The sequence below is a fragment of the Ammospiza caudacuta genome, chromosome 24, assembly GCF_027887145.1.
Source record: "Ammospiza caudacuta isolate bAmmCau1 chromosome 24, bAmmCau1.pri, whole genome shotgun sequence".
Taxonomy (NCBI): domain Eukaryota; kingdom Metazoa; phylum Chordata; class Aves; order Passeriformes; family Passerellidae; genus Ammospiza; species Ammospiza caudacuta.
This window is the reverse complement of record NC_080616.1, coordinates 7584612-7603074: the sequence shown is the minus strand read 5'-3', so window position 1 is coordinate 7603074 and position 18463 is coordinate 7584612. Positions and strand designations below refer to the sequence as shown.

The 18463-nt window shown below is 49.7% G+C and overlaps 1 protein-coding gene across 1 annotated transcript in view; it reads right to left on the bottom strand.

Annotated features, from left to right (window-relative positions):
* LOC131567580 (complement receptor type 1-like) overlaps nucleotides 1-18463 on the bottom strand; it is a 39656-nt gene that overhangs the window by 6767 nt on the left and 14426 nt on the right. The window contains exons 28-52 of the mRNA XM_058819238.1: nucleotides 17842-18036; nucleotides 17369-17548; nucleotides 17086-17277; nucleotides 16851-16950; nucleotides 16609-16694; nucleotides 15904-16098; nucleotides 15231-15413; nucleotides 13942-14124; nucleotides 13604-13786; nucleotides 13326-13508; nucleotides 12087-12278; nucleotides 11368-11550; nucleotides 10963-11154; nucleotides 10632-10731; nucleotides 10019-10104; nucleotides 9004-9252; nucleotides 7744-7926; nucleotides 7371-7550; nucleotides 4151-4345; nucleotides 3073-3264; nucleotides 2764-2860; nucleotides 2074-2159; nucleotides 1486-1692; nucleotides 699-881; nucleotides 33-221 (exon numbers count right to left, since the gene is read on the bottom strand). Coding sequence (XP_058675221.1) covers nucleotides 33-221; nucleotides 699-881; nucleotides 1486-1692; nucleotides 2074-2159; nucleotides 2764-2860; nucleotides 3073-3264; nucleotides 4151-4345; nucleotides 7371-7550; nucleotides 7744-7926; nucleotides 9004-9252; nucleotides 10019-10104; nucleotides 10632-10731; nucleotides 10963-11154; nucleotides 11368-11550; nucleotides 12087-12278; nucleotides 13326-13508; nucleotides 13604-13786; nucleotides 13942-14124; nucleotides 15231-15413; nucleotides 15904-16098; nucleotides 16609-16694; nucleotides 16851-16950; nucleotides 17086-17277; nucleotides 17369-17548; nucleotides 17842-18036 — 4194 coding nt within the window. The remainder of the gene's footprint in view (nucleotides 1-32; nucleotides 222-698; nucleotides 882-1485; nucleotides 1693-2073; nucleotides 2160-2763; nucleotides 2861-3072; nucleotides 3265-4150; nucleotides 4346-7370; nucleotides 7551-7743; nucleotides 7927-9003; nucleotides 9253-10018; nucleotides 10105-10631; nucleotides 10732-10962; nucleotides 11155-11367; nucleotides 11551-12086; nucleotides 12279-13325; nucleotides 13509-13603; nucleotides 13787-13941; nucleotides 14125-15230; nucleotides 15414-15903; nucleotides 16099-16608; nucleotides 16695-16850; nucleotides 16951-17085; nucleotides 17278-17368; nucleotides 17549-17841; nucleotides 18037-18463) is intronic.

Below are 18463 nucleotides of genomic sequence, written 5' to 3'. Positions count from 1 at the left end.
AGTCTGCTCCTGATTTTAGCAATTTTACTCACAGGAACAGTGCTGTAAAGCACCCCAGGAACTCTGTTCTTGACAGGTCACTGTCACCTCTGCAGAGCCATCAGGGAAGGAGCAGCCAGCATTGCACCTGATCTGCACAGCCTCTCCTTTTGCATAGGCACCTTTGGCTGGAATCAGGGCCCCATTGGGGATCTTCGGAGCAAGACACATCTCTGGAGTAACTAATACAGGAATTTAAAACAAGTTCAGTGAGAATAAAGTTTATTTCACAACTCAGTAACTCATTCCACAAACACAAGTTGCCTTCATGTAAGAAAAATAGCTCAGCACATGTCCAAAGTTTAGCTTTACCCCAATTTTAAGTACAAATATTCCCCTTAGAAAACTTAAACATCACTGTAGACATTCATTAGGGTAATACAATCCTATGACATGGCAGCTCAGAAATCCTTACTGGTTCATTATTTCTCTGAGCTCTAAAATAATTTCTAGAAAGTAGGAGCTGAAGAACTGCATAAAAAAACACACACACAAAGATTTCCACTACTCCAGAAGGATACTACAGCTTTCCTCACTGTGCATACTCCTAATTCCCTCTATCAAATATTTTCTCCTGCCTTCACCCATGACATCACTACAACACCAGGATGCTCTATTTTAGCTAACAAAAGAAAAGGGAATATTACAGAAAGTCTTACTTTTCTCACAGGTTGGTTGTGGAGGAACCCAGATGTTATTTGCTTCACAGGTAATTACCTGTGCTCCAACCATGAAATAGCCTTGATTACACTCAAACACAACTGAGTCCTTGTATCTGTAGGGAAGTCCAAATCCAGACATTTTTCTCCCATTTTCAACTCTGGGGTCTTCACATTTGACCACTGAAAGAGGTGAAACATTTGTTAACACAAACATGCATTAATAAATGAAAACAAAGGTTGGACACATTTGTTAACACAAACATTTGTTACCAATGAAAACAAAGCTTGGAAACATCTGTTAACACAAACATTGCACCAAACACAACATCCTTTTCCCTACGTGCCAATTTCCACAAGTTGTTTTGGAGAAGCTTTGTAGAAACATTGATTCCTGCACTTCCATAGTGGCTGTTTTTAGGAACAGGATTCTTCCTTAGCTTTTTACAAGTCCTATCCAGCCCCCACATCCTTGCCCTTGACACAATTTTTCTGCAGGATTTGTGGTCTCCCAGTTCCCTCACTTTGGCCTTGCCACTTCTACCAACAAGACACTCAATTTTTTTAGGTATTTTTTCAAGCTTTAACTTAAATTTTAGCAATATTCTATTCATAACCCATCCATATCCACCACGATGATGTAATCTCACCGGAACTGTACCAAACTTTGCACCACAGCATTTGTTCCTTCTTTCCTAGAGGCAAAGTCCATTCTCCCCACCCCACTTCCAAGGAAAGGGCCAGACACTGTAAAAAAAATAAAAATAAAAATAAAAATTCCAACAACCTCGACATTCTGGAGGTGGCCCACTCCAAACTCCGTTTGAGTGTGCGTCAGATGTGCAGTAAATGGTGTCTGAGCCAATGAGGGAGAAGGGATCACTGCCCTCGGGGACATCCAGGCACCTGTAGGTCACTGAGCTCTGGTACACGTAGCTGCCTCTCTCCTCGTACTCCCCGTTGGCTATTTGGGGAGGTGGCTCACAAGGAATTACTGGAAATAAAGCACAAAAATTGCTCAGATTGGTTTTGCTGGGTTAGCTGGTTCACCTCAAAGAGCAAACCTTGGTTTTTCAGTCATTTCACTGAAAATCTTACACAGCCACTCGAAGTCAAGCTACAGAACCTCAGCTTCAACAAGAGGTTGATTTTAATATGAGATGATAATATGAGATAATATGATTTTAATAGGAGATAATTACCACCAAAACTGACATTTTTCAGTGGTCAATCATCAGGCATAACCCAAGTAGTTAAGGAAAAAATCATCCCTGCTTTCCCATCATTTTTTATACTGGAAAGTTGGTGGCACAGCTGTTTGTAAGTGAACTACCCCATCAGAACAGAAAATCAAACACGGCAGTAATTTACTTACTTTCACAGTAAGGCAGAGCTCCACTCCAGTCAACACCTCCATTCTTGATATCACAGGAAATCTCTTCCTTACCTATTAATCTGTATCTAGACAGGTAAAAATTTTGAAGAAGTGAAATTTAAATTTCTCATTTCCCCAATAAGCACCAAAAAATTGGTTTTTATCAATAATTCTGTTCTGTGATTACAGGGACATAACACAACAAGGTTTTGTTGTAATGAGAACAGAATCTTGCTTATTTTGCTGACAGTCTCACTTTGAAAACAAAACAGAAACAAAAGAGAAATCACTAAGGAACTGTGGAAGTCTTACAATTTTTAGAAATATCCTCTAATATTAAAGTCCTAAAATTACTGATACTCAAGGAAAACATAAAAAAACCTCCTTAGTGTTGTTGACTTAATTATTCAATAATGAAGGATGATGAATATATATCTACCCCCTCTGCCACAGGAGCATTAGAAGTCACCAGAGGTAACACTGCAGTTCTGCAGAATCTCACTAAAAAACTTAGGGTTGATGCAAAGAGTAATTAAACCACGGAATCAAATTAAATTTTGCTGTAATTTCATTTGCTACAGGTAGAATTCTGACTTCAGGTCAGAACTGGAACAGAAAATTTGGGTTTATTTCAAATCTGGTGTAAACATAAAAAAAAAAAAGAATCATTAACTTCACCAAAACACTTACCCTTCATTACAACGAAATGTCAACTTTGAACCAAATGTAAGATCTCTTGCATCAAAATAACCATTTTCCAAGGGTCCTGGGTATTTACATTTTCTTGCTGGGGGAAGGGGTGGGGGGGGAAGAAAAAGAAAATAAAAAATTCTACATTTTTGTAGTTACATACAAAGACAAAATCTTTAGCACTTATTGCTCTTACCCACACCAGCGTTTTCCAAGCTTCATTTAAAATATGGCAAAACCCTAATTCCCACTTTCAAAGCCACTGAAACTGGTAAATATCAGTAGGAAAAAAGGGGTACAAAAACTTACCTGTACAGAAAACGCTTGTTTGTGACCACTGCAAGTTATTACCACATGTCCAGGTCAGCGACTTCCCTGGGACCCTAATGTATCCTGGCCGGCAGGTGAAGGAGATTTTGGTCCCAGGTGGAAAATCTTGGAGTTCCCTGGAGCTCTCGTCGAGCTCTGCATTCTGCTGCCGCTCTGGCTTGGGACACGAGCCTGGGAGAGGAGGGAAAAAACAACACATCACCTTAGCGACAAGAAGAGAAACACACCGAGGTGTAACAGCACAGGAGACAGAATCATTCAAGAGCTCTTAAGGATATGTGTAAGTCGTTCCCAATTTTTTAATTTAGGTTTTAACTGCGTGCAGCGTCCAGCTCTATACGCGTATAGGGTTACTCATTGTTTCCTCAAGTTCTTTAGTCATTCTACCCAGACAATGCCTTCCAGATCCTGTTTTCAGATTTTTTTTTCCGTTTGCCTTTATTTTGTAGTTAAACACACGACTTCACTCACTGTACACCCACTTCGTTTGCAGCATGAAAAACAAACAAGCCAGCCCCACTCACGGAGCTCATTGTCCCCTCTTAGGGAAAAGGAAAGCGGGTGTAAGGGACAGAAAGCCGAGTTTAGAACCCGCTCCAAGGCCAGGCTGGAGGGAGGCTCAGCGGCAGGTGTCCCTGCCCAGGGCACGGTGGAACGGGACGCGCTCGGAGGTCTCTCCGCACCCGAACAATGTCACAATTCCCTCGATTCAAACCCGCCCAAACCCTCGCGGCTGCACCATCGCCCTTAGAGCCATTTCCTTCCTTCCTGCCAGCCTCGCCCCCCGGCAGGCCCTGAGGGCACCCTCGGCACCGCGGGGACCGGAGCGGGAGCAGGGCACGGGCACCATCGCGATCCCAAACCCGATGCCCACCCCGACCCCCATCCCCATCCCCATCCCCATCCCCATCCCCATCCTGATCCCGACGCCGTTCCCGATCCCTCCACCCAGCCGCGGCCCCCCGCGGGCTCCGCGCCGCGCCCGCCGCTCCGAGCGCCCCTTCCCCACCGGCACCGCCCGCTCGGGGCAGCAAAGAGCGAGCGGCCGCTGTCTCACCCTGAGCCCGGGCTCCGCCGAGCTGCCACAGCACCAGCACGGACAGCAGCAGCAGCAGCGCTGGCAGCACCGAGAGCCGCCCCATGCCCGCAGCGGGGCCGCGGCTGCGGCCGCTCCGCTCCCTCCCGGCGCTGCCGGAGACGCAGCGCGCGGCCGGGTGCGCATGCGCGGCCCGCCCCGCCCGCCCGCCCCGCCCTCAGCGCGGCGCCGCAGCCGCCGCCGCCATGGCCGGGCCCGGCCGCCGCGGCCCCTCACGCCGGGGCGGCTCCGTGGGGACGGCTCGGGCCGCTGTTCGGTCCGGGGATTATCAGCGATCCCGGACCGAGCTCGCCGTGCCGGTGTCACACCCAGGACTGCAGGGTAGGGCGGATTCCAGGCACAGCCCCTGTGTTGTCATGAGTTAATTGACACGCTAATGACGCAGTCCCGGCTCGGTTCAACGCATGCTCGGGAAGGCTCTGGTTGAACCGAAAGTGTTATTTTTAGCAGGGTAATAATCGCTGATCAGCTGAAGAATACATCGGCCTTGAGTGTTTTGCCAAATGTACACATCAGCATCTTCATTTACTTCATCCTTAAAGATAGTTCATTCGGGGATGCCCTTGTACAAGGGATGCGTCTGCCTGCTCCTATTTTACTGAATAGGATTGAAAGTATACAAAGATCTTCCATCAAAGATCTTCCCTGACTTAAAGCAGTCTTGGAATATGTGGACATATTGCACATTTTACAACACCCTCAGTGTATTACAGCCCTGGGTACGAGAAGATTGAACCCTTTCTTGGGCAGCTCAAGGAAAGAGGGAAAGAAATGAAAGTGTGTTTAGGTGCCACATTGGAACACAAACAGTGATAAATTAAAAATAACAGCCAGCTCAGGATGGACACCCCTGTGCAGCGCTGCTCGCCTTTGGAAGTTAAATTTGAAGTTAAATCCCGTGTGCGGTGAAGCAGCATTAAAATAGAACAGCCCAAAAATGTTAAAAAAAAAAAAAAAACAAAGCAGAAAAGACTTAAAGTTCTAGGTAGGCATAAAAGAAGACACAGAATTTTCATCATCAGCTTTTATTAGGTTAAGCATTGGTAGAGGAACACTGCACATAAGCATTGCTGGAAGGAAATAAACATGTAAATACAGCTGTAATTAAGACATTAATTAACACATGGTTTCTCCCACATTTGTTCAGGTATGTTTTGGTGGGCACAGGGGGACAGGGAATGGGGGTTATGGCCAGTGCATTATTGATTGTTTCTTCCTACAAAGGTTTGTGGTTATCCAGTTTTTTGGGGACAAAGGAGATTATTCTGCATCAGGAGCAGTGCACAGAATTCCCTGCCAGGGAGCACCTGCACTGTGTGCAGTCTGAGCCTCATTAGATCCTTACAGTAACTGCAGAGAGCAGAACAGCACTGAAGATTTACAGTAAAATGTCCTTTTTTTCTGCCACAGAATTCCAGTCTCCACGTGAGCGGCGCTTCCTCGCTGCAGGGAACAAGCCGGGTGCCTGGTCAGCAGCAGCAGGGATGAGATCTCTTTCCAGCCTAGGAAAGAGATGATATCCTGGTGTTCAAATCAGGATTTCCTGGCTTTGTGCTGGTGTGCAGAGATTGCATCGCCACCCGGAGAGAGGGGAGGGAATTTCTGGGAAATGCTTTGTTTCAAAGAAATCACACAAAATGGATGTTGTTTGCATGTCCCACTTTGTAGGTGAAGTGCTGATAAACAGTGAAAATTCACTGCTGGCTGCAATAGAGCCACCATAGAAAATAGATTCACTTGTGAGTAAAAACACCATTTTAGTAAGTATGAAAGCAATAAAAACCCCAGGAACCAAGTTCAGTGTCCTTTTCTGACTCTGCTACTCCTGAGGCAGTTTTGCAGCTTTTTCATAATCTGTACAAATTAAAAGCAGCTTTAAGTCAGAAGCAAGGACTGGTCTGGGAGTCTGACCTGTGCACACCAACTATGCAGACTGTGGAAAAGGAAAGACACACTTTGAGAGTGGTGTCAGAAAGAAAAATAGGATGTTTTAAAACCCAAATATGTTTAAAACGTCTTCTATTCAGCAAAAGAAAATATTCTATCAGAAGACAAAAAGGAAAGAGGTTTCTAGTTGAATTATTGTATTAGGAAAATAGTAATTCAAGGAGACAATGCAGTCAGCAATATAAATAAATGACAGTATAGTTATTGCAGCTCTAACTGATATTTTGTGCTGAGGAATAGAAATCCATACCTCCTATGGCAGACACGAGCCTTTGTGATCAGTGTCTGGGTTCAGGGGGTTCTGTAATTATAGTTTTCATACGTATGATAATAGCTACGTGAAAAAGAAGAAAACAATGAATTGCCTTGTAAAAGAACACTTGGTTCGGTTTCCTTTAAGAAAGAGAGGCTTGAAATGAAATGACATAACCACACCATGAGTTCCAGGTTGTGTCATTTGCAACCTGAGCTGAAGATACAAAATTACAAGGCCCGGACACACTGAGGCAAATATTTCAAGTGTATCAAGCCTATAAAGCTTGGGACTTGGCACCGAGGGACAGGAACAAAGAGCCAGAGCTGCCTTACCCTTCCTTCTGCTTGGAAATGATTTTCCAGACAACACCTGCCCCCAGGAGCAGCAGAACTGCTGCAGCTGCCACTCCTGAGGGAGAAGAATGCAGGTTATTCTCACTGTGTAGACTACACAAAATGCACAATAGGGTATATCTGCCAAGTAAGCAGAGGGAGGCTGTGCCACTGAGATGGGGACAAAAATGTTTGTAAGCTGCTTACCTAGGCCTACTGACCCGGGCTTGGGGGATGCTGGAGGGAAGGGAAAAAAAGAAAATCAGCAAACTGTTCAACCAAAGTACAGCGTTTCTCAGCTGTCCTCAATCAACACCAATAAACCTTTTCGAATCACAGGATGGTTTGGGTTGAAGGGACTCAAAGCTCATCCAGTTCCACCCCCCTGCCATAGGCAGGACACCTTCCACTGTCCCAGGCTGCTCCAAACCCCAATGTCCAACCTGGCCTGGGGCATTTCCAGGGAACCAGGGGCAGCCCCAGCTTCCCCATGCCAGTGTCTCACTGCTAACACCCGCAACACCAGATTTCTGAAAACCACACCCCTGTATACTTCCTTATTTTAAAAATACAGCCAGATATTTGCATGTTTAAAATGCATTTTCATGCTTGTGTTTGATCTTTGCTTTGTTTACGTTCCACTCACTCAGTTTACAGGCTGGCACGGGAGGGTCCCAGCTGAAATCCTCCTGGCACTGGGTGTGACTGATGCCTTCCAGCACGTAACCATCGTCACATTCAAGAGTGATGTTAGTGCCAGAGCGATAAGTACTTCCTTTAATGGCTTTTTTAACACCTTGGACATCCGGGAATTCACATCTGATCTCTGAAATTGGAAGCAGTAGAAAGAGGACATTTAGAGGGAACAGGAAATATGAGAAACACCACTGTGGGTTATTTAGGACATTGCTCTTGAGTTCCTCCTGAGTGTAGCCAGGAATTAATTGTCATTCCGCAGATCTGGGGAAGTGCCTCGGTCGCAGGTGGAATGCCAAACACCAGAGGAGGCACAGACTCACCTTTGCACTGCGGGAGCGGCTGGCTCCAGGTCCCCGAGCCCGTGCAGCTGATGAGAGCGTTCCCGACCAGAGAGTACCCGGGATCGCAGCTGTAGGACACGGCGGCTCCCCGGGGAAAGGCGGCAGAGGCGTTCCCTTTCAGCCTCCCGTTGGTGATGCTCGGAGGCTGCGGACACTTCACAGCTGGAAAGTCAGGGAGAGACAGTCAGCAGGATGCTGAAGGGGGGCCAGCGAGTGGCTGAGGCACTGACCCTCTGCAGCCTCGCCTGCTCCCTTTGAATTTCTTCCCCTGCACTCAGCCCGGACCCCTGTAACCCCAGCAGGCTTTGGAAAGGCTAAAAATTGTGCTTATCACACATTCTGTACTCAGCCTGTGCTTATCACACATTCTGTACTCAGATTTAGACCTTCTACAGACCTTCCACTAAAGCAAAACTTGTTAAATGTCCTTTGTTCTTTACTCTCTGCAGCCAAACCACACCTTGACAGACGGGAGGAGGATGGCTCCAGGCTCCAGATGCTGTGCAATAAATGGATGCTGTCCCCAGGAGGGAGAAGCCAGGCTCACAGATGTAGTTTACAGATGTTCCCACAGTAAAAACTGCTTTTGCTGGGCCATGGAAAGATCCGTGGGTGATATTTGCAGGCTTGGAGCAGTGCAGCACTGAGAACAGAGTGGAGATCAAAGCAGAGCTCAGAGAAACAAGAGGGAAAACTTCAGAGCAGCTGGGGAAGGCTGAACTCTCCCTCCCACAGCACTGACCCCAACAGCCCTGCCCAACCCTCTGCAAAGTTCCCTCAAAAAAGCAGGACAGGTTGGGAGGAGGAGTTAGTGATTAGTAAATCAAATCTTGCCTCTTCAGGTAAGAGACCTACCTGGCTTTGTTGTGGGGTCAGGGTGGTGATAACGTTGTGACACTCCATCTAAATGCAGCATTAAGAGTTTAAAAACATGGTTGAGCAAATAAAATGTACACATTTACCTTAATTTCCCATCATCCTGGTGTTACATTTCCAGGAAAAAATTCACAGCTCTCTGACAGTCAGTGTCCTGCAGCTACCAAATTCCTCATTTCCAGGGAATTAAGAGAATGTGGATTATGGACTGCAACAAGCAGTGTGAGAACGTGCAAGTCACGTCAGTACTTACAGCATTACCCAAGCCCTGGCTCATCCCCTGTTTGTGAAGAGAGGCATAAATGAAAGGAAAAATTTCTGGGTTCTCCTTAAAGCAGTTGGAGCAAACAGGAAAAATAAAACCAGCTTTGGGTTCGGTGAGTGAAACCATGAGGAATGTGCAATCCCAACAAGGCCAAGAGCGATTCTTACCCTGCTCACAGACAGGCACAGGTGGGTGCCACCTCCTGTCCCCTTGGCACTGGGACGTGGGGTGGCCTCGCAGGGTGAAGCCTCTGTGGCACTTGAAGGTGACAGAGTCCCCGTAGGTGTAGCGGGGCCTGGGGACAGCCACGCTCCCATTCTGGACCCGTGGGGCTGGGCACACCACCCCTGAAAGAGAAACTCCTGTTTAGGGGTACAAAGCCATGTGAGTGCTGAATAAACACGTCCAAAATCCGTTCTCAGTGTGCTCAGAGCAGTCTCACAGGTAGGACTTAAAGACTCAGATATAAATAATTCCAGGAACTGAGGGGAGGAGTTTTAGTTCTTTGAGGTACCCTAAGGGAACCACAATATTATATATTTATTTATTTATTTATATAAACATAGATGGTGTGAATATATTCTAATAAATACATGAAATGGAGTGGAAATCTGGCAGTACTCATGAATGCTTTACTATCAGTCATTCTCATGAATGCTTTACTATCCCAACCTCAAAAAGCAATTCCATCTGAAAAAAAAAAAAAAAAAGACTAATTGCAATGATCAACCCCTGCAAAACATCCTTGTACTTCAGATAACAGTAGAGGGTTTGGAAAATTCCATTTCAGTGGTACTCAAAATGTCACTCTTCTACATAACACTTTTTTTTACTTGATTTGTTATTTATTGTTGTGAAACAAAAGGGACAAGTCCCTGCAGGCATCTCACAACTCTTCAGTCTGAATTGCTGTGACAGATCAAAGCTTACAACTGGAAGATTTTCAGAAGAAACCAAATATACAAGCATAAAAACACCCTAAAAACTATCCCAGAGGAATATTATCCTTTAATAGTCTTATTCATTTAATTCTATTTATTTAAAGGAAACGCTTTTTAATTTTAAGGACTTAATATGGCAATTCTGGCCCCAATGCCGTGCTGACCTACTTACTTTTACAGATAGGAGGCAGACCAGTCCAGGCAACATCTCGTCCCAAAATCTCACATCTCCTGTGGGACTCTCCAACCAGTCTGTACCTGGAGGTGCAGAGAGAGAAATATCAGCTCAGACCAAGCCCCTCAGCTTGGATTCTTCCCTCCCCAGAGGTTTCCTTCTGCAGCCTCCTGATTGCAGCTGATCACCAAGGTCTCTCTGCTGGTTTGACACGTGGGAATGGAGGACACCAAGTTGCTTCTTCCCAGATCCAAGGGGAGCAACACTGACCCCAAAACCTCTGGGTTAGATTGGTCAGGTGATAAATCAGGACCCAACTGATTTCCAAAGGGCTGGAGCCTCCTTGCAGCACGGCCTTGCTCCCACTCTCAGCTCCTGCTCGAGGCCATCTGAGAAGGAAAACTGAAACTGGTTTGCAAATTAATCTGCTGAGCACAGGAGGAAAAATGAGACAATTCTCCCTTTCTGGAGCAGGCAAGTATGGCAGAATTAGAACCAAAATTCCAATTCAGGTCTGCTGTGGGAGAGCAGCTGTGCAGAGGAGTGGGCTCTGATCCTTTACCCACCACCAAACTCAGACAGGAGGCAGCGAAGGCAGCGTGGGACTCACCCTTCATCACACGTGTGGCTCACGGTTGACCCAAAAAGGAGATCTGTCAGAACAACAACTCTGCCATTCCTGAGGGGTTCTGGGTATCTACATTGCTTCCCTGGGAAAGAACAAGGCTTTGTTTAAACTCCTCTCTTGAGCTTGTGCTACACGCTATGAGAAGGTACCTTAAGGCTCTGTCCAAGCTCTGCCACCAACAAAGATGTGATTTCAAAAAGGCCCAAAGCGGCCCAGACCGTGTGACTAGTAAAGCCATGTACCAATCTTTCCTTCAAAAACCCACAGAATAGACAATTTCCAATAACAACACCAAATGGATGGAGCTATTCACTTTTACAGAACTCTAGGGCTTCAGACCACGTGTGGTTTTGGAGGCAAGTCAGAGTTTGGGGCACTCCGGGGCGTCTCGAGTGTCCCGGCCGGCAGCTGTAGCTCACAGTGTCCCCAACAGCAAATTCCTGCTGATTTCTGTATTGCCTGGCAAGCTCAGCAAAGGTCAGGTTTGGAGGCGCACCACAGCCACCTATCAGGGGAGAAAACATGGGGAGAAACGGAGATGTCAGCTACAAAAATTGTTTTAAAATGTATTTTGAGTATGTACAGCTTAAAATCATTGTGCAAAATGGGTAAAAAAAGGGGAGAGTCAAGGATTCAGAATTTTGGGAAGGGCAAGGATGAATCCTACAGGTAAAAACCCCCAGGTATCCACAGCTCCAAGCCCAGAGCCACAGTGTACCTGCACACTGAGGGAGAGGGAGGCTCCAGTTGCCAGAGCTGGTGCAGTGGATGGATGCCTCTCCCCGGAGGCTGTAGCCAGGGTCACAGCTGTAGTTCACAACCATCCCAGCAGGAAAAACCTCCAAATCCTGGCTGTCGTGGGTTCCTTTGGTAATATTGGGAGGTGAAGGGCATTGCAGCACTAGAGAGGACAAAGCAAAACTGAGAAAAGGGCAGGGCCATGACCCTGGAACAGGTGGGGAAGTTGGGATGTTTAGCTTGAAGAGAAGGCTCTAGGGAGACTTCAGAGCCTCTTGCAGTGCCTAAAGGGGCTCCAAGAGAGCTGGAGAGGGACTGGGGACAAGGGATGGAGGGACAGGAATGGCTTCCCACTGCCAAAAGTCAGGGTTGGGTGGGATATTGTGAAGGAATTCCTCTCTGTCAGGGTAGGCAGATCCTGGCACAGGGTGCCCAGAGCAGCTGAGGCTGCCCCATCCCTGGAAATGTCCAAGGCCAGGCTGGACAGGGCTTAGAGCAAGCTGGGACAGTGGAAGGTGTCCCTGCTCATGGCAGGGGTTGAGATGAACTGATTTTAAGCTTCTTTAACTCAGTGTCATAGGAGAAGAATCACTATTTTCAGGAGTCTGCCCAAGCCCTCCAAAGGAGGGAGTGGTGAAGGGGAAATTACAAGGCTTCAGCACATAATTTAAACCAATTGGAAGCAGCTGCAAAACTTACTTTTGCAAAACTCCTGGGCTTCAGACCACGTTAGATTTTCAAGACATGTGATAGTTGGTGATATCTGTGGCTGTTCCACGTATCCAGGCCGACAAGTGTAGTTCACAGTCATCCCAACAGGAAACTCAGTCTGATTTTCATATTCCTTGCTTAGCTCAGCAAATAGCAACAGTGTTGGTGTGCCACAACCGGCTGCCAAGAAACGAAACGGGCATGAGAAATATGTCCTTGGCTGTGAAATGCAGCTAAATAGAAACAGTGCATTGATAGGCACTGCTAAACCCCAAGTTATTAATGCATCTTCTATGTAGTCTGACATTTGTCTGCATCAAGTAACACTCAGTATGTAAGGACACAGGCACCTAATTTATGTGGTCTTAAAACAAAACAGTGCCCAAAAAGTAGTTTGGTCAGTGTGGTGCCTTCACACGACTCTGGGCTGTAAAGTACAGAAATCTTTAATTTCAATATTTAGAACATCCAAGCCTGTCTCCTTTTGGGAAACTTGAGCAGTGCCACCAGCTTATTCCCAGTGCCACCAAAGCGAGCACAGCTCCTGCTGTGGTTCTCTGCATGCCATGCAATCCTGCAGGGTGGCAGGTGTGCCTGACCCAGGGTGAGCCTGGCATGGGTGGAGGCTGAGCCTGGCACAGGATGGATGCTGAGCCTGGCACAGGGATGGAGGCTGAGCCTGGCACAGGGATGGAGGCTGAGCTTGGCACAGGATGGATGCTGAGCCTGGCACAGGATGGATTCTGAGCCTGGCACAGGGATGGAGGCTGAGCATGGTACAGAATGGATTCTGAGCCTGGCACAGGATGGATTCTGAGCCTGGCACAGGATGGATTCTGAGCCTGGCACAGGGATGGAGGCTGAGCATGGTACAGAATGGATTCTGAGCCTGGCACAGGATGGATGCTGAGCCTGGCACAGGGATGGAGGCTGAGCCTGGCACAGGGATGGAGGCTGAGCATGGTACAGGATGGATGCTGAGCATGGTACAGAATAAATGCTGAGCCTGGCACAGGGATGGATGCTGAGCCTGGCACAGGGATGGAGGCTGAGCCTGGCACAGGATGGATGCTGAGCCTGGCACAGGGATGGAGGCTGAGCATGGTACAGAATGGATGCTGAGCCTGGCACAGGATGGATGCTGAGCATGGTACAGGGATGGATGCTGAGCCTGGCACAGGATGGATGCTGAGCCTGGCACAGGGATGGATGCTGCAGCAGCCCCACCTGCACAGCGAGGGTAGGGAAGGCTCCAGTTGCCCCAGGCCGTGCACAGCACCGAGGGGTCCCCGAGCAGGGTGAAGCCAGGCTGGCAGCTGTAGCTCACGGAGGTGCCACTGGTGAAGTTGGTCCCGGGCTCGGCGCTGAGCGTGGCGTGGGCGATGACGGGGGGCGGAGGGCAGGGCCGCGCTGCCAGGGCAGGAGCAGAGAGCAGAGGTTTGTTTAGGGGTCGCACCCTGAGAAAAGGCACTGGTTCCACAGCAAAGCCCGTCACACCGGCTCACCTGGCTGGCAGGTGGGCACAGCGGGCACCCAGCGGCTGTCAGGCTGGCACTTGGCCCCACGGCTGCCCCTCAGCACGAAGCCTGGGTGGCACTGGAAGGTGACGTTGTCCCCAGGGTGGTACACAGCCCTCCGGCCCTCAGCCACCTCCCCGTCCTTGATGCTGGGGCTGCTGCAGGTGATCACTGCGAGGGAAAAGCAGCACAGCTCGGCTGGGGGCATGGCTGGGGGCACGGCTGGGGGCACGGTGCCAGAGCTGAGGGTGCTCCTCTGGTTTTGGGAGGCCCTGTGAGGGCAGTGCTCTCCCTTTGCACTGAGAGTGGCAGCATTTGCAGCTCACCTTCACAGCGGGGGTAAGGGATGCTCCAGACTCCCGATGGCAAGCAGGAAATCGTGCTTTTCCCAGCCAGGAGGTAGCCTGGGTCACAGTGGTACCTCACTGCCATGCCAGGGATGAACTCTGCCACCCCCTTGCTGTCGTGCTGGCCATTCCTGATAGTTGGAGGGGAAGGACACGGTGGCACTGCAAGGAGAGGAAATCATCCCAGCTAGCCAAGAGCTGGTACCACAAACACCCCTGTAGGGTGAGGCAGCCTTTTAACTTTGTGCTTTCCCTTTAATTTCTGCCCAACACCAACGAGGGTGTCACTGAATGATATTTCCATCCTACCCTCTCTTACCTTCCAGCCTTCATGTTTTCTGGGCTTATTGACATAAAAATGATAGCTTCTCACTATTTAGGCAACTACAGTGGTTAGTTTCCATCTGTGGCCCTAACAACTTGCTCTGGTCTTTCTATGGTTGTGAATGATATCAGGCACCAGCCTGGATTTTGTGGATTCATTTAAAGGGCCCTACATTTAACAAGGATCTGAATCACAGAAACACTGAAATTTGAAAAGCCACTACCCCATGTCCCAAGTGCCACATCCACACGTCTTTTAAATCCCTCCAGGGATGGTGCCAGATGATGCCCACACCTCCCCAGGCAGCCCGTTCAGGGGTTTGGGTGGGGATCAGAAGGATGGCAGGACACATTATGTGAATGTTTTTCCTTCCCAGCCCCTCTACCTCCTTTACAGGGGTTCAGAAATCAGCTGCCCCTCATTTGCACTTACACTTCTCACAGCTGGGGACAGGAGGGTGCCACTTGCCCCCAAACTGGCACTGGGACTCCTGAGAGCCCTTCAAGGCATAACCAAAGTTGCACTCGAAGATGATGATGTCCTCCAGGTTGTAGGTGGTCTCTGCCTCAGCCACTTTTCCATTCTCGATCTCTGGCCTGGTGCAGCCAATTGCTGGAAGGGAAGAGCACGAGGACGTGGAGAGCTGGGGATGTGAAACCCCCTCCTGGCTGTGGAGGGGCACTGGGCAGGGACAGCACCTTCTGCTGGGCCTTGCCATCCCTGTCACGGGCATTTCAACATTTCTGACTCCTGTTCTTACACTAAATATCACTATTCAGCTGTTCCTGAGCGTTTGTACTCAGCGGGAACAGAAAGGGAAACCCACAGGGGCGCAGGGGGCTCCTCCTGCCCCTGGCACCTCTGCTCGCTGCCCGTCCCTGGGGATTTGCTGGCAGTGATTACACCAGGAGCCGAGGAGGAGGAAGGAGCCCCAGGAACGCACCTCGGCAGCGGGGCTGGGGCCGGCTCCAGGTGCCCCGGGCCGTGCAGCGGATGGAGGCGTTGCCCAGCAGGGAATAGCCCTCGGCGCAGGTGTAGAGCACCACGGAGCCCGGGCTGTGCCTGGCTCCGGGGCTGGCACCGTGCTGCCCATTGGCGATGCTCGGCGGGGCAGGGCACCTCACCTCTGCCGGGAACAGGGAAAGGCAGCTGAGAAATGGGGCAGGGCGAGATAAACACCAAAACCCCCAACGTTTGAGAGCAAAGCAGCGAGATAACACGAGTGCAATCAGCCTTATTGCTGATATGTAACTTTCCCAGGAACTCTCCTTAGCTCTTTGCTTCAGCAGAAACCAACATCCTGGTTTGTAGAGCTTCTTCAGAAGCAATAAATCAAATTAATTTGTAATGAAAGCTGAAGCAATAATTGTACTCCCCCACCAGCATCAAAGAGGAAAAGCTGTTACACTAAAGCGCTAGCAAATAAGCGTTTTATGCTTTAAAAAGTGATTAAAAAATAGTAAATCCTCCGAGTTGTTTTGAGCACTGACATTAACTGCTGTGAATACATAAAATCAGTTGTGTGAGCTGTGTCCCCATGGGTGCAGGCCCTGCCCCAGGCTGTCCCTTGTGCCAGGGCCAGCCAGAGCTGGCTGTGGGCACACCCCGAGGCGTACCTTGGCACCGCGGCACTGTCCCACTCCACGTGCCACGCTCCCCGTCCCCAGAGGTGCAGGACAGGGAGGTGTCTCCAGCTGGGGCCAGCCCCGAGGCACAGGTGTAGGTGACCACGTCCCCAAGGGAGAAGGTGTCCCTGGAGCCCCCGCTGTGTGTCCCGTTGGGGATGGCCGGAGGGGCAGCGCAGGTGACACCTGTGGGCAGGACAAGGGGACAAGGGGGAGTCAGCACTGCCCAGGAAGGGCACACACAGTGCCCAGGAAGGGCACTGGCAGAGGGGAAGCCACCTCAGCAGTGACACCTGAATCACCAGTAGCAAAGTTTGCATGGATAAAATGACGCATGGGAATGAAATCTGTCCCATCCTGTGAGTCACTTCCTTGCTGCCCATGTTTGGAGGTGCTGGGACAATTCTTACCTCCCTTTCCATAACCATTGGTGACACAGAGAGAGAAACTGGCCAGTGAGAGATACTTACCACTGACAGGCAGTTTAAAACATTAATGTTTCTTCCCAGTTTGGACCAGAATAAATAAAAGACCTTTGAAACCATTCTCAGAAGCATATCCAAAACCAAATGAAAAGGAAATATTTTACACATTCAGTGACTTGAGAAATCTTTTGCAATAAAACCTTTGGCTTGAAAGAAGTTCCACTTTATCTTATAAGCCATCTCCAAGGGCCTGTTGTGGTGGCCTACTTACGCTGGCAGACAGGAGGATCCCCACTCCACGAGACATGTGTGCCAGAGACCTCACAAATTCTCTGGGAGCCTCCCACCAGCTTGTACCTGGACCACACAGAAGGATTCATTATTTTAACAGTGAGATTTTTTATATTTGAGATTTCTTTACAGCCCTTGCAAGTGGCAGCCAGGAGTTCTGACTTGGGAACTTGGTTGCGTAAAGCTGAAAATCCACTTCACTCTCACCAGGGCAGGACTCACCCTTTGTCACAAGTGTAATTGATTTTGGACCCGAGGAGGAGATCTGTCAGGACAACAGCTCTGCCATTCTCTGGGTTCCCTGGGTTGGGGCACTGCTTCTCTGGAAGGGAATGGCAGCATCCATCAGTCCAGCAGGGATGGCACCAGAGAGCAGGCAGAGACACCCTCAAAGCTGGGGAAACACTGAAAACAGCCAAGCCTCCCACTTCAGGCTTCCAGCACTTGCAGGACGTACTTTTACAGAACTCCAGTGCTGCTGACCACGTCTGGTTGCTGAGGCAGGTGATGGCTGGTGACACACCCAGGAGCTGGCTGTAGCCAGGCTGGCACTCGAATTCCACCCTGCTCCCCTCAGGAAACACTGTCTGGTTCCTGTAGGGCTCCTTGAGCTCGGCAAAGCCCAGCCTGGCAGGGGCTCTGCAGGCAGCTGCCAGGACAGAGAACAGCCAGGCTGTTGAAGAGCCACAAAAGGAGGATTGGGAGAGCAGGGGAAGGTTAAACCCTGCTGAGACACTTGCCCTGCTCGCAGACGGGCACAGGCGGCTCCCAGGTGTTGTTTGGCTGGCACTGGATCTCTCTGTGGCCGCGAATGGCATAGCCTGGGTCACACTGGAAGGTCACGGTGTCCCTGTGTGCGTAGGCAGCCCTGGCAGCCACGATCCTCCCGTGCTGGATCTGTGGCACGGGACAGCTCGCCTCTGGAAAGGAAAGAGGTGCAGTGCTCAGAACAGACCCTCAGGCAGAGCTGGGCACTGTGAAGCCACCAAGGGCTGCAGTTTTAAGACGCTGAAAATCATTTTCCTAGAGAAGATGATGATCAAACATTCCAAGGGGAAAGGGGAGCAGGGTGGCACCCCAACCTCCCCTGCTCTGCTGGTCCCAGCCCTGGAAGATGCTGGAGCAATAATTCCAGCTGGCTGGAGTTTCCCAACCCGGAGCGGTGCTGGGGGGATGCCCGGGGGTCCCTGCCCCCTCGGGCAGCCCAGCCCACCTCCGCAGGCCGGCAGGGGCTCGCTCCAGACGCCGCTGTGGCCGTCGCGGGTGGTGCAGTGGATGGAGGGCTCCCCGTGCAGCGGCAGCCCGTGCTCGCAGCTGTAGGTCACGGCCGTGCCGTAGTGGAACTCGCTCTGCAGCCGGCCCGAGTGCTGCCCGTTGGGGATGTCCGGCGGGGGCTCGCAAGGGATGCCTGCAGAGGGGCAGAACCTCAGCTCAGCAGCAGCACCGCAGCACCTGTGGGGCGCTTCTTGAACCCCTCAGGCTGGGGGGCACAAACATTTCTTCTAAAGATAAAATGAAGTGACCTCCCAGGTTGGGAACAGGATCCCACCCCCTGGCAGGTAGAAAGCAGAGCAGTAATCAAAACTCTGTGGAGGAAACACCTGCATGCTTTGTATATGCTACTTTTTAAGAAATAAGAAATGGAGTACTTATTTAGCACCACTTGTGTAAAATCCGGGTGCCAGGTTTTGGAACAGGCACAGTCTGTGTGTCACTTGTGGTTCACACCTACCTGGAGAACCTGGGAAATGCTTTAAAACCTCAGAATGTACCAGCAAATGTTTCTTTCTTCCGTGTGAAACGGCCCTGATCAGCCGCACTACTTGATCAGCAGA